At 42.5% G+C, this 21,734-nt stretch overlaps 1 protein-coding gene across 1 annotated transcript in view; it reads left to right on the forward strand.

Moving 5' to 3' along the window:
- P2RX3 (purinergic receptor P2X 3) overlaps window positions 1-21,734 on the forward strand; it is a 156,965-nt gene that overhangs the window by 49,657 nt on the left and 85,574 nt on the right. Inside the window, exon 5 of the mRNA XM_075217221.1 lies at window positions 17,260-17,338. Within this exon, the coding sequence (XP_075073322.1) occupies window positions 17,260-17,338 (79 nt within the window). The remainder of the gene's footprint in view (window positions 1-17,259; window positions 17,339-21,734) is intronic.

Below are 21,734 nucleotides of genomic sequence, written 5' to 3' on the forward strand. Positions count from 1 at the left end.
CAAATTCAAAAGTGAAACTGAGGCTCTGACTCATAATCCCGTTGTCGGATCTCGCGATACTCGGATCCTATAAATTCCCCGCTAGTCGCCGCCATCTTCACTCGGGCATTGATCAGGGTAGAGGGAGGGTGTGTTAGGTGGTCCTCTGTGCTGTTTAGTTCTGTGCTGTTTAGTTCTGTGCTGTTTAGTTCTGTGCTGTTTAGTGCTGTGCTGTTTAGTGCTGTGCTGTGCTGTGCTGTGCTGTGCTGTGCTGTGCTGTGCTGTGTTCTGCAGTATCAGTCCAGTGGTGCTGTGTGCTGTGCTCTGTCCTTCTGAGGTCAGTGGTGCTGCTGGGTCCTGTGCTGTGTCCTGTTCAGTCCAGTGGTGCTGTGTCCTGTGCTCTGTGCTTCTAAGGGCATAGTTATTTCCCCAATATTCCCCTGTGTTTAAAAAAATAAAAAAAAGTTTTTTTTATAAAATACCAAAAACTACTTTAATATTTTTTAATTACCACAAAATTTTCACAACCAATCCTGCAGTATAAGCCCATTGGTACTGCAATATTACCAAGTTCACACATTCAGCAGTAAAAGTCCAGTGGTACTGCAATATTACAAAGTTTACACATTCTGCAGTATCAGTCCAGTGGTGCTGTGTCCTGTGCTCTGTCCTGCTGAGTTCCGTAGTGCTGCTGGGTCCTGTGCCGTGTCCTGTTCAGTCCAGTGGTGCTGTGTCCTGTGCTCTGTGCTTCTAAGGGCATAGTTATTTCCCCATTATTCCCAAGTTTGTAAAAAATAAAAAAAAAGTAAAAAAAAATAAAAAATTTAAAAAAAAAAAAATTATATAATAATTATAACCAAATTTGCAAAACCAATCCAGCATTATAAGTCCATTGGTACTGCAATATTACCAAGTTCACACATTCAGCAGTAAAAGTCCAGTGGTACTGCAATATTACAAAGTTTACACATTCTGCAGTATCAGTCCAGTGGTGCTGTGTCCTGTGCTCTGTCCTGCTGAGTTCCGTAGTGCTGCTGGGTCCTGTGCCGTGTCCTGTTCAGTCCAGTGGTGCTGTGTCCTGTGCTCTGTGCTTCTAAGGGCATAGTTATTTCCCCATTATTCCCAAGTTTGTAAAAAATAAAAAAAAAGTAAAAAAAAAAAAAAAATTAAAAAAAAAAAAAAAATATATAATAATTATAACCAAATTTGCAAAACCAATCCAGCATTATAAGTCCATTGGTACTGCAATATTACCAAGTTCACACATTCTGCAGTATCTTGTGCTACATATAATGGAGACCAAAAATTTGGAGGATAAAGTAGGGAAAGATCAAGACCCACTTCCTCCTAATGCTGAAGCTGCTGCCACTAGTCATGACATAGACGATGAAATGCCATCAACGTCGTCTTCCAAGCCCGATGCCCAATCTCGTAGTACCGGGCATGTAAAATCCAAAAAGCCCAAGTTAAGAAAAAGTAGCAAAAAGAGAAACTTAAAATCATCTGAGGAGAAACGTAAAGTTGCCAATATGCCATTTACGACACGGAGTGGCAAGGAACGGCTTAGGCCCTGGCCCGTGTTCATGACTAGTGGTTCAGCTTCACCCACGGATCTTAGCCCTCCTCCTCCTCCCCCCCCCCTACAAAAAATTGAAGAGAGTTATGCTGTCAGCAACAAAACAGCAAACAACTCTGCCTTCTAAAGAGAAATTATCACAAATCCCCAAGGCGAGTCCAAGGGTGTTGGTGGTTGTCAAGCCTGACCTTCCCATCACTGTACGGGAAGAGGTGGCTCGGGAGGAGGCTATTGATGATGTAGCTGGCGCTGTGGAGGAACTTGATGATGAGGATGGTGATGTGGTTATTGTAAATGAGGCACCAGGGGGGGAAACAGCTGATGTCCATGGGATGAAAAAGCCCATCGTCATGCCTGGTCAGAAGACCAAAAAATGCACCTCTTCGGTCTGGAGTTATTTTTATCCAAATCCAGACAACCAATGTATGGCAATATGTAGCTTATGTAAAGCTCAAATAAGCAGGGGTAAGGATCTTGCCCACCTAGGAACATCCTCCCTTATACGTCACCTGAATAACCTTCATAGTTCAGTGGTTAGTTCAGGAACTGGGGCTAGGACCCTCATCGGTACAGGGACACCTAAATCCCGTGGTCCAGTTGGATACACACCAGCAACACCCTCCTCGTCAACTTCCTCCACAATCTCCATCAGATTCAGTCCTGCAGCCCAAGTCACCAGCCAGACTGAGTCCTCCTCAATACGGGATTCATCCGAGGAATCCTGCAGCGGTACGCCTACTACTGCCACTGCTGCTGTTGCTGCTGTTAGTCGGTCATCTTCCCAGAGGGGAAGTCGTAAGACCGCTAAGTCTTTCACCAAACAATTGACCGTCCAACAGTCGTTTGCCATGACCACCAAATACGATAGTAGTCACCCTATTGCAAAGCGTATAACTGCGGCTGTAACTGCAATGTTGGTGTTAGACGTGCGCCCGGTGTCCGCCATCAGTGGAGTGGGATTTAGAGGGTTGATGGAGGTATTGTGTCCCCGGTACCAAATCCCCTCGAGATTCCACTTCACTAGGCAGGCGATACCAAAAATGTACAGAGAAGTACGATCAAGTGTCCTCAGTGCTCTTAAAAATGCGGTTGTACCCACTGTCCACTTAACCACGGACATGTGGACAAGTGGTTCTGGGCAAACGAAGGACTATATGACTGTGACAGCCCACTGGGTAGATGCATCCCCTTCCGCAGCAACAGCAACAGCTGCATCAGTAGCAGCATCTACAAAATGGCTGCTCATGCAAAGGCAGGCAACATTGTGCATTACAGGCTTTAATAAGAGGCACAACGCTGCCAACATATTAGAGAAAATGAGGGAAATTATCTCCCAGTGGCTTACCCCACTTAGACTCTCATGGGGATTTGTGGTGTCAGACAATGCCAGTAACATTGTGCGGGCATTAAATATGGGCAATTTCCAGCACGTCCCATGTTTTGCCCACACCATTAATTTGGTGGTGCAGCATTACCTCAAGAGTGACAGGGGTGTGCAGGAGATGCTTGCGGTGGCCCGCAAAATTGCTGGACACTTTCGGCATTCAGCCAGTGCCTACCGCAGACTAGAGGCACATCAGAAAAGCTTGAACCTGCCCTGCCATCACCTCAAACAAGAGGTTGTGACGCGCTGGAACTCCACCCTCTATATGCTGCAGAGGATGGAGGAGCAGCAAAAGGCCATTCAGGCCTACACAGCCACCTACGACATAGGCAAAGGAGTGGGGATGCGCCTCAGTCAAGCGCAGTGGAGACTGATTTCCGTGTTGTGCAAGGTTCTGCAGCCATTTGAACTTGCCACACGAGAAGTCAGTTCCGACACTGCCAGCTTGAGTCAGGTCATTCCCCTGATCAGGCTGTTGCAGAAGCAGCTGGAGAAAGTGAGGGAGGAGCTGGTAAGCCATTGCGATTACAGCAAGCATGTAGCTCTTGTGGATGTAGCCCTTCGTACGCTTTGCCAGGATCCGAGGGTGGTCACTCTTTTAAAGTCAGAGGAATACATTCTGGCCACCGTGCTCGATCCTCGGTTTAAAGCGTATGTTGTGTCTCTGTTTCCGGCGGACACAAATCTACAGCGGTGCAAAGACCTGCTGGTCAGGAGATTGTCCTCTGAAGAGGACCGTGACATGCCAACAGCTCCACCCTCATTTTCTTCCACATCTATGGCTGCGAGGAAAAAGCTCAGTTTTCCCAAAAGAGGCACTGGCGGGGATGCTGATAACATCTGGTCCGGACTGAAGGACCTGCCAACCATTGCAGACATGTCTACTCTCGCTGCATTGGATGCTGTCACAATAGAAAAAATTGTGGATGATTACTTTGCTGACACCATCCAAGTAGACATGTCAGACAGTCCATATTGTTACTGGCAGGAAAAAAAGGCAGTTTGGAAGCCCCTGTACAAACTGGCTCTATTTTACCTGAGTTGTCCCCCCTCCAGTGTGTACTCGGAAAGAGTTTTTAGTGCAGCGGGGAACCTGGTCAGTGAGCGGCGAAGGAGGTTGCTTCCTCACAACGTTGAAAAAATGATGTTTATAAAAATGAATAATCAATTCCTCAATGAAGTACAGCACTGCCCTCCAGATACTACAGAGGGACCTGTGGTTGTGGAGTCCAGCGGGGACGAATTGATAATGTGTGATGAGGAGGAAGTACACACTGTAGGGGGAGAGGAATCAGAGGTTGAGGATGAGGACGACATCTTGCCTCAGTAGAGCCTGTTTAGTCTGTACAGGGAGAGATGAATAGCTTTTTTGGTGTGGGGGCCCAAACAAACCAATCATTTCAGTCAAAGTTGTTTGGTAGGCCCTGTCGCTGAAATGATTGGTTTGTTAAAGTGTGCATGTCCTATTTCAACAGCAGACCTCTCAACTGCAGCTCATCCCTCCTCTGCAGGGATAATGTCTCCTGTGCTCTGACACGTCACTCTGTGTACTCTCAGCCTCAGGATCTGACACTACAGCTACCATGCCTCTTGTAGCAGCCCTCACTCCAGGGCCTCTTCCATGTGCAGTGTCCCCCTCTCTCTTGGGTTCACTATAGTGGCATGGAGTTCTCCCCCTCATCCAGGGCACACATTCCTTGCCCTGGCTCAGTCACCACGCTCAGACTTCCAGGTAATGCTGGGGGAGCCTGGGAGCTTCCACCCCAGGTCCCCAGCTACAACTCTCCTCTCCTGTGTCTTCTCTCTCTTTCTGACACTTTAAAGATCGTGCCTTTAAATGAAAAAGTCAGTCTTGATTGCACGACTATGTGCAAGTGCAACAGGGACATTTTTTTGGGTTTACAAAGTCAAACAATAACACTACGACCCTGTCTGTCTGGGGTCTGTCAATGACGAATTGTCTGGAGCATGTTTTGAGGAGGTATTGTGGCCCCGGTATCAAATTGGGTACCGGGGCCACCCCACTATGCAGTCCAGATACTTGTTTGGTGGAATTCCGACACGTGGAGGGTTTTTTAATTATATTGTGGCCTCGGTACCAAATTGTGTACCGGGGCCACCACACTACGCAGTCAAGATACTTGTTTGGTGGAATTCAGACCAGTTGAGGGTTTTATTATTATATTGTGTGGACCACTCTATCTATACCACACTACAACTCTATACCACTCTATTTCCTACTTTAATTCTATTTAATTCTATTTCCTACTTTAATTCTATTACTAATTAATTAACATAAAGAGGAACAAAAAAAACCAATTTTACCAAAAGTATAATATGACTTAGACTTACAAACACTACACTTGAAAGATCGTGCCTTTAAATGAAAAAGTAAGTCTTCATTGCACGACTATGTGCAACAGGGACAGTTTTTTTCTTTACAAAGTCAACTAATAACACTTGGACCCTGTCTGTCTTTAACATACTTAATGGGATCTCAATGACGAATTGTCTGTAGCATGTTTGGAGGAGGTATTGTGGCCCCGGTATCAAGTTGGGTACCGGGGCCACCCCACTACGCAGTCCAGATACTTGTTTGGTGGAATTCTGACACGTGGAGGGTGTATTTATTTTATTGTGGCCCCGGTATCAAGTTGGGTACCGGGGCCACCCCACTACGCAGTCCAGATACTTGTTTGGTGGAATTCTGACACGTGGAGGGTGTATTTATTTTATTGTGGCCCCGGTATCAAGTTGGGTACCGGGGCCACCCCACTACGCAGTCCAGATACTTGTTTGGTGGAATTCTGACACGTGGAGGGTGTATTTATTTTATTGTGGCCCCGGTATCAAGTTGGGTACCGGGGCCACCCCACTACGCAGTCCAGATACTTGTTTGGTGGAATTCTGACACGTGGAGGGTGTATTTATTTTATTGTGGCCCCGGTATCAAGTTGGGTACCGGGGCCACCCCACTACGCAGTCCAGATACTTGTTTGGTGGAATTCTGACACGTGGAGGGTGTATTTATTTTATTGTGGCCCCGGTATCAAGTTGGGTACCGGGGCCACCCCACTACGCAGTCCAGATACTTGTTTGGTGGAATTCTGACACGTGGAGGGTGTATTTATTTTATTGTGGCCCCGGTACCAAATTGTGTACCGGGGCCACCACACTACGCAGTCAAGATAGATAGATGCGTATCATAGATAAAGTACATTCAGTGGTGTGGGGCAAATTGAAAAATATTCAAAATGCACTGACATTATCAAAAACAAGAGGTTGTCACACGCTAAAACTCCAACATGTATATGATGGAGAGGATGGAGGAGCAGCCGTATGTGTAGTGTAATGCAGACCTGTTGAAGGTTTTTTATATATTTTATTGTGGTGCCCAGTGCCCACTCCTCTACGCAGTCCAGGTACATTTATTGGTGCGAATCAAACAAGTTGATGGTTTTCTTATTATATATATTGTGGTGACCCACTCCTCTACGCAGTCCAGGTACATTTATTGGTGCGATTCATAAAAGTTCAGGGTTTTTAATATATTGTGGTGACCCACTCCTCTACGCAGTCCAGGTACATTTATTGGTGCGATTCATAAAAGTTCAGGGTTTTTAAGATATTGTGGTGACCCACTCCTCTACGCAGTCCAGGTACATTTATTGGTGCGATTCATAAAAGTTCAGGGTTTTTAATATATTGTGGTGACCCACTCCTCTACGCAGTCCAGGTACATTTATTGGTGCGATTCATAAAAGTTCAGGGTTTTTAATATATTGTGGTGACCCACTCCTCTACGCAGTCCAGGTACATTTATTGGTGCGAATCAAACAAGTTGATGGTTTTCTTATTATATATATTGTGGTGACCCACTCCTCTACGCAGTCCAGGTACATTTATTGGTGCGATTCATAAAAGTTCAGGGTTTTTAATATATTGTGGTGACCCACTCCTCTACGCAGTCCAGGTACATTTATTGGTGCGATTCATAAAAGTTCAGGGTTTTTAAGATATTGTGGTGACCCACTCCTCTACGCAGTCCAGGTACATTTATTGGTGCGAATCAAACCAGTTGATGGTTTTCTTATTATATATATTGTGGTGACCCACTCCTCTACGCAGTCCAGGTACATTTATTGGTGCGATTCATAAAAGTTCAGGGTTTTTAATATATTGTGGTGACCCACTCCTCTACGCAGTCCAGGTACAATTATTGGTGCGAATCATAAAAGTTCAGGGTTTTTAATATATATTGTGGTGACCCACTCCTCTACGCAGTCCAGGTACAATTATTGGTGCGAATCATAAAAGTTCAGGGTTTTTAATATATATTGTGGTGACCCACTCCTCTACGCAGTCCAGAAAGATACCTTGTTGCAACGTTTTGGACTAATAACTATATTGTGAGGTGTTCAGATTCAGAATACACTGTAAATTAGTGGAAATGCTTGTTATTGAATGTTATTGAGGTTAATAATAGCCTAGGAGTGAAAATAAGCCCAAAAACTTGATTTTTAAACTTTTTATGTTTTTTTCAAAAAAAATCCGAATCCAATACCTTAAATCCGAACCGAGACCTTTCGTCAAGTGTTTTGCGAGACAAATCCGAACCTCAAAAATAACGAAAATCCGGATCCAAAACACAAAACACGAGACCTCAAAAGTCGCCGGTGCACATCCTTAGTCAGCAGTATCTACTAAATTATTTTTAGCACTCCTCAGTGTTTTTGGGGTGTCCTCCCTAATTGTGCATTAATATTTCTGGCTGTCAAAAGTCATATCTGTCAGCAGTATCTACTAAATAATTTTTAGCACTCCTCAGTGTTTTTGGGGTGTCCTCCCTAATTGTGCATTAATATTTCTGGCTGTCAAAAGTCATATCTGTCAGCAGTATCTACTAAATAATTTTTAGCACTCCTCAGTGTTTTTGGGGTGTCCTCCCTAATTGTGCATTAATATTTCTGGCTGTCAAAAGTCATATCTGTCAGCAGTATCTACTAAATAATTTTTAGCACTCCTCAGTGTTTTTGGGGTGTCCTCCCTAATTGTGCATTAATATTTCTGGCTGTCAAAAGTCATATCTGTCAGCAGTATCTACTAAATAATTTTTAGCACTCCTCAGTGTTTTTGGGGTGTCCTCCCTAATTGTGCATTAATATTTCTGGCTGTCAAAAGTCATATCTGTCAGCAGTATCTACTAAATAATTTTTAGCACTCCTCAGTGTTTTTGGGGTGTCCTCCCTAATTGTGCATTAATATTTCTGGCTGTCAAAAGTCATATCTGTCAGCAGTATCTACTAAATAATTTTTAGCACTCCTCAGTGTTTTTGGGGTGTCCTCCCTAATTGTGCATTAATATTTCTGGCTGTCAAAAGTCATATCTGTCAGCAGTATCTACTAAATAATTTTTAGCACTCCTCAGTGTTTTTGGGGTGTCCTCCCTAATTGTGCATTAATATTTCTGGCTGTCAAAAGTCATATCTGTCAGCAGTATCTACTAAATAATTTTTAGCACTCCTCAGTGTTTTTGGGGTGTCCTCCCTAATTGTGCATTAATATTTCTGGCTGTCAAAAGTCATATCTGTCAGCAGTATCTACTAAATAATTTTTAGCACTCCTCAGTGTTTTTGGGGTGTCCTCCCTAATTGTGCATTAATATTTCTGGCTGTCAAAAGTCATATCTGTCAGCAGTATCTACTAAATAATTTTTAGCACTCCTCAGTGTTTTTGGGGTGTCCTCCCTAATTGTGCATTAATATTTCTGGCTGTCAAAAGTCATATCTGTCAGCAGTATCTACTAAATAATTTTTAGCACTCCTCAGTGTTTTTGGGGTGTCCTCCCTAATTGTGCATTAATATTTCTGGCTGTCAAAAGTCATATCTGTCAGCAGTATCTACTAAATAATTTTTAGCACTCCTCAGTGTTTTTGGGGTGTCCTCCCTAATTGTGCATTAATATTTCTGGCTGTCAAAAGTCATATCTGTCAGCAGTATCTACTAAATAATTTTTAGCACTCCTCAGTGTTTTTGGGGTGTCCTCCCTAATTGTGCATTAATATTTCTGGCTGTCAAAAGTCATATCTGTCAGCAGTATCTACTAAATAATTTTTAGCACTCCTCAGTGTTTTTGGGGTGTCCTCCCTAATTGTGCATTAATATTTCTGGCTGTCAAAAGTCATATCTGTCAGCAGTATCTACTAAATAATTTTTAGCACTCCTCAGTGCTTTTGGGGTGTCCTCCCTAATTGTGCATTAATATTTCTGGCTGTCAAAAGTCATAACTGTCAGCAGAATCTACTAAATAATTTTTAGCACTCCCCAGTGGTTTGCGCTCAGAATGGATTCAAAGCAGTCCACATATGATCTAAATGAGCAACCAGGTTCTGTCACCAGTCCTGATGTTAGTGTTCCCAGTACGTCATCTGGCCAAGGCGATGTCAAACAACAGAGTGTTTTCAAATTAGTGCAAAAAACAAAAACCAAAAAAAATTTTACTGTATTGAAGCGAAAAAGTGTAACTGAGCAAAAGTTAAGTGACGATAAAAAAAAAATTGCAAGCATGCCATTCTACACACGCAGTGGCAAAGAGAGAATGAGGCCTTCACCTTTGGCTATTAGTGGCAGATCCCAAAAAGTTACCCAGCCTACAATTGGTGCACAACTACTGTTACGCGTCAAAGCCGAGCTGCAAGATAACAGTGAGGCATTACAGGAGAATATTTGCTCTGATTCACAAATGACAACAATCCCTGTGGAGAGTCCATCCAACAGTGGGATGTCTAATCGTGAGCATTCTGCTGATGTGTGCCTTAATAGCCCGAGTGTAGCCGGTGATACCCAAATTGAGGATGCCACTTTGGAATTAGAAGAGGATGAGGGGGAGATTTGTGTAGGCGACGAGGGCGCTAATGAGGATGTTGATGAGGATGAGGTTGTTTGTGTAAGTCCTGCACCAGTGGCAGCAGTTCTGGCACGTGACAAGAAAAAGGCCATTGTCATGCCTGGGCATAAAACAAAAAAATCCACTTCTTATGTGTGGAATTATTTCTACCCAAATCCAGACAACAATTGTATAGCCATTTGTAGTGTATGTGAAGCCACAGTCAGTCGAGGGAGGGACCTTAACCATCTTGGAACCTCGTCTATGTTACGCCATTTAACGAGAGTTCATGGCAAAGTGTTGGGAAAAGCTGAAAGTTCTTCCCAAAAGAATACAAGCACTCCCTCATCAGCTAAGACCCTCCGCTCACCGACATACCGACGGCTACAAAATACACCCACCACACCATCCTCATCAATATCCTCAGTAGCGCTCGGAGTTAGCCCGGCATCCCACTTAAGGCTGGATGACTCCGGCACTATTATTGATTCCTCTGAAGAAAGCGTTAGTCCTGCTGCTGCTGTTGCTGCTGCTGGGGGTGAATCGTCATCCCAGAGGCAGGTGAATAAAATGAGCAGTCCTACATTTCAGCAATTAACTGTGAAACAATCATTTGCGAGGGGAAGCAAATATGACAGCAGTCACCCAGTCGCCAAGCGAATCACAGACGCCATGGCTGCAATGTTAGTGTTAGATCTGCGTCCAATCTCCACAATAAACGCAGCTGGTTTTTCACAGTTAATTGAGGTTTTGTGTCCGCGTTACAGAATTCCATCGCGACACCATTTCTCCCGTAAAGCTATTCCACAACTATACCAAAAAGTGTGTAAAAATGTAGAGATTGCGCTGAAAAATGCCATTCTGCCCACTGTTCACTTAACCACAGATATGTGGACAAGTGGAAGTGGCCAAACCAAAGACTATATGACTGTGACAGCCCACTGGGTTGGTCATTCACCTTCACCAGCAGGAACAGCAGCAGCATGTACACCACTACGTAACATTTGTCACAGGCAGGCCACTCTTTGTATCACCGGCTTCACTAACAGGCATACGGCTGACAATTTGTTACGCAAACTGAGAGATGTGATTGATGCATGGCTTATACCACTCGGACTCTCCCCAGGGTATGTCATTTCAGATAACGCCAACAATATAGTGCGAGCATTACAGCTGGGTGATTTCCAACATATTCCCTGTTTTGCTCACACCATCAACTTGGTGGTGCAGATCTTCCTACGAAATAACCGTGAGGTGCAGGAGATGCTTTCGGTGGCCCGTAAAATTTCAGGCCATTTCAGGCATTCAGCCACAGCATGTAGGAGATTACAGCAGCTCCAAGAGCAGTTTAACTTGCCCTGCCACCAACTTAAGCAAGAGGTGGTAACTCGGTGGAATTCCACCCTGTACATGCTTCAGAGGATGGAGGAACAGCGCAAAGCCATCCAAGCATATTGCACAAGTCATGACATTGGGAAAGGAGGGGGGATGTATTTCACTCTTGCACAGTGGGGAATCCTTTCAGTGCTGTGCAAGGTGCTGAAACCATTTGAAGTTGTGACATGTAAGGTCAGTGCTGACTCTGCTAGTTTGAGCCAAGTCATTCCTTTAATTAGACTATTGGAAAAGCAGCTTGAGAAAATGAAGGAGGAGCTGAAAGCAAGCAATTCAGCAAAGTATGTTGGCCTTGTCGATCAAGTACTTAATTCGCTTCACAATGATCCTCGAGTTATTAAGATCTTGAACTCGGATCAGTACGTTTTGGCCACTGTGCTTGATCCAAGGTTTAAAACCTACATTGAGTCTTTACTTGTAAATGAGCGAGATGTGAACTTTTGCAAGGAGCTATTGCTCAGCAAGTTGGCCGCTGAACTGGGCCTCGGCTTGACGACGTGTCCTCCTTCACTTTCTCAAGCTGTTGCTCGTAAAAAATTAAATTTCCAAAAAAGAAGCAGGGAAGACACAGGTGGCAGACGAGAACAATTTAACATCTGGGCTGGTTTGAAGGATTTTTCAAAAAAATGTGTCACTTTGCCCATAACTCCATCCAATATGAGTATAAACATGCAAAGGATGGTGGAGGATTACTTTCAAGAGGTAGTTGATATGGAAATGTCAGACAGTCCCTTTCCTTACTGGGAAGAAAAGCAGGCCATTTGGAAACCCATGTACAAACTTGCTTTGCAATACCTAAGCTGCCCACCCTCCAGTGTGTACTCTGAACGAGTGTTCAGCACAGCAGGGAACTTAGTCAGTGATCGCCGTAGAAGGTTACTTCCCAAAAATGTGGAGAAAATGATGTTTATAAAAATGAACTACATCTTCCACGAGGAAGGCCTTCACCATCCAAGACATCCAAGCACTGACTGTTCTCTAATGGCGGATTCAAGCGGCGATGAATTGATAGTCTGTGATGATGACGTACACACTGATGAGGGTGAGGATTAAGCTGAAGATGATGCCGATAACATCTTTTTAAAACTTTCTATGTAAGTGTAGGGTGCAATCTACCCCCAAAGAGGAAAGGGACTTGTGGCATTTCCATATCACATACCATCTTGAAAGGCTGCTGTTAGGGCAATTTATCCTTAAGGGTAGGGTGTCATAGACAGAGTGACCCTAAACTGGCTTTGTCCATTTTTCATAATATTGTACAGTCTATAATGGCTGAATTTTTGGGTATTTTATACAAGTGGAGGGGGGCCTAGAGAGACAGAAACCAAACTGGCTTTTTCCATGTCAATTAATATTGTACAGTCTATAATGGCTGAATTTTTTGGTATTTTATACAAGTGGAGGGGGGCCTAGAGAGACAGAGTGACCCCAAACTGTCTTTCTCCATGTCAATTAATATTGTACAGTCTATAATGGTTGAATTTTTTAGTATTTTATACAAGTGGAGGGGGGCCTAGAGAGACAGAAACCAAACTGGCTTTCTCCATGTCAATTAATATTGTACAGTCTATAATGGCTGAATTTTTTGGTATTTTATACAAGTGGAGGGGGGCCTTGAGAGACAGAAACCAAACTGGCTTTCTCCATGTCAATTAATATTGTACAGTCTATAATGGCTGAATTTTTTGGTATTTTATACAAGTGGAGGGGGGCCTTGAGAGACAGAAACCAAACTGGCTTTCTCCATGTCAATTAATATTGTACAGTCTATAATGGCTGAATTTTTTGGTATTTTATACAAGTGGAGGGGGGCCTTGAGAGACAGAAACCAAACTGGCTTTTTCCATTTCTTTACATATTTAACTATAAGTGTAGGGTGTAATATACATTCAAAGACGATGGCTGCATTGCCAATATGCATAGATGGAGAGGAAGACAATCTGTTTTGTGTGTAGAATAGGCCTACCAACGAAGAATTAAACTGTTTTTTTGGATGATTTATTACCTCAACAATTAGATTACTTGTCTCTAAAACAGTTGGAGCACTAAATTGGGTTAATTTAGGCCCAAAACATGGATTTTCCCAAAAAATAGCAAAACAAAACCAAACAAAACCAAAACCAAAACCAAAACACGCAATGGCGGTTTTGCAAAACCAAAACCAAAACCAAAACACGACGGTAATCCAGATCCAAAACCGAATCCAAAACCAAAACACAGGGGTCAGTGACCATCTCTAATATATATATATAGAGAGAGAGAGAGAGAGAGAGAGATAGATATAGTTATATAGATATTGTGACAGAAACTCTGGGCTAGTGATAAATGGCAGGTACATAAGTCCCAGGTTCCTGTCATTTGTGGGTTAAACAGACAAATCAAGAGATGCACCCGGGTGGTGCCTGTAATAAGGCAGCTGGGATATGCAGCCGGGGTCTCAGACCTGGGAAGAGGTGACCTGCCTCCTGAGACACTCTGTTGCAGGGAGCAACAGTTACATGTGGTTTGATGTATGTGTGGGACATAAGGTCCTACACATGAGAGAGGGCCTCCATAAATGTATTAGCTAGAAGCCAGACGGCTAGGATTTTATTTATGTTTTGTTCCTGTTGACGAGCTAGTGAATAAACTGGCAGTGGTGTAATCCTGAAACTCCTGGACTCATGTGTCTTACTGCTGCTGTTCACCCAGGAGGTAATACCTGTTCCCCTGATTATACTACAATATATAAATATATAGATCAGCCACAACATTAAAACCACCTGCCTAATATTGAGTCCTCCTCGTGTCGCCAAAACAGCAAAGCGTGGACTCCACAACATCACTGAAGGTGTCCTGTGGTATCTGACACCAAGCCGTTACCAGCAGATCCTTTAAGTCCTGTAAGTTGCAAGGTGGGGCCTTCCTGGCTCGGACTTGTTTTTCCAGCACATCCCACTGATGTGCGATCAGATTGAGATCTGAGGAATTTTAATGCCAAGTCAACACCTTGAATTGTCATGTTCTTCAAACCATTCCTGAACAGTTTTTGCAGTGTGGCAGGGTGCATTATCCTACTGAAAGAGGTCACTGCCATCAGGCAATACCATTTCCATGTGATGTACGATTGCCAGGGGTGTACTATGTCTGCAACAATGTTTAGGTAGGTGTTACATGTCAAAGTAACATCCACATGAATGCCAGGACCCAAGGTTTCCCAGCAGAACTTTCCATAGTGCATCCTGGTGCCATCTCTTCCCCAGGTAATGGACGCATACACAACTGGCCGTCCACATGATGTAAATGAAAACGTGATTCAGCACATCATGCCACTTTATTCCATTGCTCCATAGTCCATTTCTGGTGTTCAAGTGCCCAATGTAGGTGCTTTCAGCGGTGTACAGGAGTCAGCATGGGCACTCTGACTGGTCTGCGGCTACACAGCCCCATACACAGCAAACTGCGATGCACTGTGTTTTCTGACACCTTTCTATCATAGCCCATTAACTTTTTCAGCAATTTGTGCTACAGTAGCTCTACAGTAATTTTGGAGCAAATAGTGTAGCCTTTGCTCCACACACACATCAGTGAACTTGTCGCCATTTCACAGATTGTCTTTCTTTGGACTACTTTTGGTAGGTACTAACCGCTGCATACCAGGAGCACCCCACAAGACCTGCCGTTTCGGAGATGCTCTGACTCAGTCTTCGAGCTATCACAATTTGGTCCTTGTCAAAGTCACTCAAATCCTTATGCTTTCTTGCTTTCAACATATCAGCTTCAAGAACTGACTGTTCACTTGCTGCCTAATATATCCCCACCCTTTCACAGGTTCCAATGTTGTTTACTTTACTTGTCAGTGGTTTTAATGTTGTAGCTTATCAGTGTATATAATCAACGATGTTTGACATACCGTAATACCTGGAAATGCATGCAGAAGCACTTCACACTAGTCTCCGAAGGGACTTCCTCCCATAGAATGTAATATTGTTGACTTTTGGTAAATGGTGTGGCTATGGATGACACTCTGCCTGGCCGAAGATTATTTTCCCTTGGCAACTAGGGGAAGCCATAATCAGTCAGGAAGCTGTTATATACATCTAATGGAATCAATTGTCAAACTACAGCAGCAAGGCACATGCTTTAACTAGCTGAATTGATCCTTAGGGTATTACTAATTGTTCTTGCCATACTTAGGACCACTAAACTGCAAAACTTACATTTTCAGTTATGAGGGTAAAAAGCATTTTTCAGTGTTAAAATTACTTTCCACTGCAGCTTTGTTAAAACGTAAAGTATTACCTACTCCAGTACAAACAGCTAAAGCTTCTTCCACATCTTTAAGATAGAACCCTGATGGTGTCTGATTTGGGTCAAAAAGCCAAGTCTGTAGGCTGTCAGAAGCTGCCACGCTAGCCTCAACGACTCAGCTACTTCACTCTGTGGTTGCATCCCAGCTGTTTCCCTGGCAGCCAGGACGTCATTTCCGGTCACAGCGTCCCAGCCATTGCCGGGGCAACTGGGACGCACTTCACTTCACCGCCACGTTCTGGCAAGAAGTTTGACACCCGGGACATATGTGCAATAGGGGCACATCACTATCAGCCTGCTGTGGCTGATTTGGTGGGCTGGTGCCCTTCATTGCTCATTGGCTCCTTACAGTATTTAAGGCATGGAGGGCTTAGCCTCTCTTACCGGTTATAGTATTTGTGCCACAGAATAATTGACCTGCTCCTGTCCTCCTATGGATACTCGAATACCCGAATTGATATTATCTATATTGATATAATATTCCTGAATACCGATTGATTTCTGTTGTGATCCCTGGCTTGTTTCTGGACCTCGTTTTAACTCTGATTGCCCTGACCTCTGGCTTTTTTTCCTGGATTCTCCTAGTCTGCTGCTAGCCCTGACCTTTGGCCTGTCCCTGACTATTCTGGTTGCCTCTGATCAAAAACCCTTGGCTTGCTCCTGGTATCCATCTCTTGAGTTTCAGTTTTCTGCCTCCTACCTCTGCTCTACAGTGACCATACATAAACTTTTACTACGCTACATCTAAGTCTTGGGACATTTGAATAAATGTGAATGCATCAAACTCTACGGGAAAGGCGGCTCCTATAGGTGAAGACTTCTTCCATCTGTTCTAAAAGTTTATGTTCATTGATGTTAACCATAACATAGTCATGTGAGTTGCTGTGAAAGCACTGGACCTGCCCATGTGTATGAATCTTCATGTCTATACTGTGTATTTTGCAAAATCCGCAAAGCGCTCACCTTCTGGCTACTTAGTTAGAGAAGCACCCCCTTCCTAACATTGTAACCTGCTACAATGATTGAAATAGCATTATTGATATATTTAGTTGAGTATAAAACCAGTTATTTTATGTATATTACTCAGCTCAGTTTTACGCAACCCTTGATATATTCATGTCAATAAGTGACTTTAGTTATTCTTCCAATAAAAGTGGAAATATCATTTAAAGCTGCATTACCACCTATTTGGCAGAACAACATTTATGTTCACATCTTTAAAATGGTTGAGGAGTGGTGGGAGTGTGTGTGGGAAGACCAATCAGAGGCCTCACTCTCAGTTATTGTAGCTTCTGATTAGTCCTCTACTCATATTTCCCCTCCGCAGGATCACGAAGCCGTGGTTTTTAGTGAAAATGGCGGCGCAGGAGTTCATCTTTAAATGAGTTGTGCCATTGCTGATGGGCGGGCTGCAAAGCAAAGACGCTTTCACAGTTTCTTACCAAGAATCCCTGTGTGTATGTGACTTCTTTGGTGTCAGAGCAAGGTTCCGAAACTGCTTCTTTCCATGCTGTTCTGCCCAGGTGTAATTACACATAGTAAGCATTAACACTGCTGGGCAAATGTTTGCTAGAGTTGAGCATTTAGTCTTTTTTTGTGCTCACTGATTACAACCAACAGCCATAAGCTGTGGGTTTGGTGATTTTGTAGACCTTTCCCGAAATTCTGTGCTGATTGCTCTGGGATCAATGCTTACAACACAGTGATTATCTGAAGTCTGACGTTTGCTCTGTGACTTTTGTATTACAGGTTTTCTCACTGGTCGGTGTGTTAGTTCATTTTGTCAGATTCAAGGTTGGTGCCCAACAGAGAACGACACAATTAATATGTAAGTAAATAAGATTTTGAAGTGAATTGATGAAAAGACTCATGGTCCAGTTTTATTTTTAATTATACAGGGGTCCATAATGTCACTACAGTTTTTTCGCAATGAGTGTGTAGTATGCGTTTAATTTACCAAAAGAATAAACCTAGACATACCTGGCAAAGTTCAGTGCCATTACTTAAAGGCTTTTGATTCTAAAATACCTTCCCAAAATATATGCTAAATTAATAACTGTGTTGTCCCTTCTTTTATCTGACTTCTTACTTGTATTTACAATTATGCTAATTAATTAAAAGTTCAGCTTCCCTTGAGTTGATGACCTCACACAGGGACTTATAGGTGTTGTTGGCTAACCTAAAATTCAGGCCAGTTGGGTTTTGATTGTTTAGGATGAGGCTACTCGCTATGTAATGTTTGGTCAACATGGTTAAAAAGCAATCAAATTATTTAACCAAATATACATTTGTCAGACCAGCAATAGACTTGTTGACATTCAAGATTTTCGGGGGCACAAAGGGTATGATACATGCCCATTCAGGAGTATGTCTTTGGTAAATGTAACGTGGTTTGGACAGTTTGGTGATGTAGCCATTTTTTAAAAGGATTTTTTATTTTTGCCTATTGTTTGCATTGTATAAAGTTTAGTAGAGAAAAGTAGAGACTTACAAATAGAGCCAGAATCTGCTATAAACAACATATATTGTTTAACATATATTTTGACAAGTGCATCCCTTTACATATTTGAAATATATTAAATTTCATGTCCTCCAGCTAAGTGGAAACAATTATCATCTGTTATAAAGCCATTTAAGGATCAGAGTGGCTCCATGCATTTTTCTTCAATATATTTACAGGAAGTCTGTTGAGAATAGGACTTCCCTGAAATCACAGCCATGTATAAAATATATTTTATACTGATTGTTTTCTTAACTTTTGTATATATTCGTGATTGTTATGAGCTCTTTTATATACATTATATAAATCAAATTTTTAGTCATGTGATGAAATAAAAATAGATAGCTGGATAGGAAGTTGCCAAGGTTTTTGCATAAATTATTAAATTACCATTGAAGGGCCTCAGTCACTCAAATGCTGCTCCCACATTAGAAAAGTTATTTGTTCCTGAAACAAAAACCTGCTGATTTTGCAGAAATTTCTATTTATGGAAATATGTATAAAGCAGCCATATAAAAGTGGAGAGAATTTGCTCCCAGAATCTCAAGACCTTATTATACTCATAGGTGTTAAAAATGAATGCTAGTGTCGAAGTCGTATAATTGGATGAACGAAAGTATATTGGTTAATATTGTTTCATTGTGCGATTGCATTCAGTATGCCACGCTACACGTGGCATAACGCAATCGCACGTTAAAATACGCACGCACACACTAGCACTACAACATTTAGTTATTTATATAATTCATATTCATATTGATTCCATTCTACAGTGATTTATAAGCAGATAGTATTTAGTTTATTATCAGTTTATATATTATGATTATATGTACACCTCAGTGTTATTTAAGGTTCAGGTTATAGGAAACGTGTCATGTCGCATATTACATACTCTAGTTATTGATGTTAGGCAATATCTTGTCAGATTGATATCAGACTGTAAAATGCTAATGGACTAATTGTAACTGGAGCACATCCCCTGGAGAGATGACCCCCACCTTTGGATTCCTTAGTCTAAACTAGCCTATGACCTGTTCACCCTGGACCCACCCGAAGTCTGGACCTATAGAAGCAAGCCACGTGTTTTCTATTGTTCACTCTGTAACACTGAATGTATATATAATCATAGCTGTGCTCCCAGTTTTCAGTCTACTCTGACCACAGTATTCTAAACAGATATACTGTTCACTGGGACCCGTGGAAGCTCAGCGAAGCGCATGCATAGCGCAGCGGTATGTATGTATCTTTTGGTATTGGCTGTACTGTACTGTATTATAATATAATCATTTTTTGAACTGTTAAACTTTGCATCTGCTAAAATAAATCACTTTGTGCGTTAGAAACACAATACAATCGCTTGGGCAATGCTTATTTGGAAACGATAAAATTACTTTGATACTAGTTAAAGCACAGACAGGATTCGATAAGCATAGTGTTTCAGAACATTTTGCTATCCATCACTCTCAGGATCCCTCCCTGCTCCAATTTATGGGCATCAGAAAGGTGAATAAACCATGGAGGGCGGGGGGGAATACATCAAATTGTTTTCAGAAAAGGAATCACAATGTACATTCAAAATGTACATTCAATACATAGACCTTAGCACCAAAGGGTGTAAATATTGACTTTGAGCTGAATCAATTTCTATAATCACCCCACTGATTCTAATCTTGCTGTGGAGAAGTCTCCATATAGTATGCCTGCAAATACATGTGAAATAGGAACATTTATATGAGTATTGGAGCATGAGCTAGTTTAATTCTGAATTACGCAATATGTGGTAACATCATTTAATATATGCCTAAAGAATATCTAAGAATAGCTGGCACAACTATGAGTTCTGTGGTATGTATTGCACACCATTACATATATGCCTAGTAAATATCTAGGAAGTGCACTATATGTCTCATCATTCGTTTTACTATCCCACTAACAGGTTATGGTCCTTTTTGTAATTGGGCTAACTGTAGCCTTAGCTATATCTATACATGATGTTTGTTTATCCATATGAACTGAGGATTTTACCATCATTGTTTATCATTCAAACATCTGAATGGGTGGGCCTGAGTTTTATTTTTCAAGTATAAACAGCTGTGGTAATCATCAGGCATGGCTGGGACCAATAGGAATCCGCCATTCATTCAACCTATCACGGAGGGAATTACCATACCAGGCTACTTTATAAACTCGTCGCTATCTCCGCAGACCATCATTATCCCTGAGGAAGCCCTAGGCGAAACGCGTTGGTTAAGTACCTACATCTGCTCTCTATACGTGTTCCGGCTTGGAAACTCACGAAGGAACAGTGATTCTACTATATATCGCATGTGCAAACTGGACTTAGTCGTGGCCGTGGCTTGTTCATTACCAAACTACTCACACAGCGCTCCACTGTGGGGACTCAGATGAGCGGGACTTCGGAAGAGAATACATCAGCCCTTTTATAGGGTAAGTCTCTTTTTCTACAGCACCCTGTCACCGCATCACCCAGACTGCATCTTTGGTTATATCAACCTATGGGCGGAGGAGGCACCCCCAAAACCAACCCTTCACTTTGCTCCATTGGGATTTATTTATATTTCAGACTCGATACCCTTAGCCACTACGGGACTGTTACCCATTTGTCCAAACAAGACTGCTATTTTGGACACCTGGTACCATTTGTCTGGTTAATTCTGAACATTTTTGCATCCTCCATTATTACCATCATTCTCAACAGAGACATCTTATACATTATTGTTCTGGAGGACTACTATATTGGACCTATAAGGACCACTTCTTTTCTTTGATTATATATGATACAGAATGTTTCTGTTATGATTGTATTACCTAACCTGTTATAGGTTGCAACCTTTAACCAAATGATTGTTTACTATTATTAAAACTGTTAATTTTGTTTTAAGAATCCAGCATAAGTTTACTCTATTTTCTGATTTCCTATGCGCCTAGGGGACTACTATTTCTAAGATATTATTGAAAGGGTTGGAACTTACCTTGGTTTTCTATGGTCCCCCCGGGCAGTTTTTTCTTCTACATTGACAGGAGGAAGAGGACACAAGGAATAGAGGTTCTTGCTCGTGGGAGAATCTAGGAGAAGGGGCAGACTAACAGGAAACACCAGATGGGAGTCAGGGGGAGTGGCCTACAAAACTAAATGGAGAGGGGAAATTGGAGGACTAGAGCAGTGAGGGGAATAGAAATCTGAAGGGAGGGCAGTATAATGATTGGTGAAATGAGGAGGGGAGGAAGACACAGGGCAAGGTGTAAGATAGTAAGTGAGGAAGTATAAGAAAAGTGGTTGAGGAGAGGAGGGGAGAGGTAACCTGAACAGGTGGGTTTTGAAAGATTTTTTTAAAGATTTTGCAGGCTAGGGGATAGTCTGATAGAACGAGGAGATCGTTCCATAAAAGGGGGGTAGCTTGGGGGAAATCTTGAATGTGAGAGTGAGACATGGTAACCAGATGGATTGTGAAACATCGGTTGATAGCTGATCGTAGAGGGTGAGAGGGAGTATGAATTTGGATGAGGTTAGAGAGATAAGGGGCTGTGGAGCCAGAGAGGGCCTGCAAGTGAGGGAGAGGAGCTTGAAGATGGTTCTTTGTCAGAGAGGGAACCAGTGCAGTGCTTGACAAAGAGGGGAGGCAGATGTAAACTGGTGGGAGAGGAAGATTAGTCGGGCTGCAGCCTTGAGTATCGACTGAAGAGGAGCGAGACGGGAGCAAGG

This window comes from Mixophyes fleayi, chromosome 6 (genome assembly GCF_038048845.1).
Source record: "Mixophyes fleayi isolate aMixFle1 chromosome 6, aMixFle1.hap1, whole genome shotgun sequence".
Classification (NCBI taxonomy): Eukaryota; Metazoa; Chordata; class Amphibia; order Anura; family Limnodynastidae; genus Mixophyes; species Mixophyes fleayi.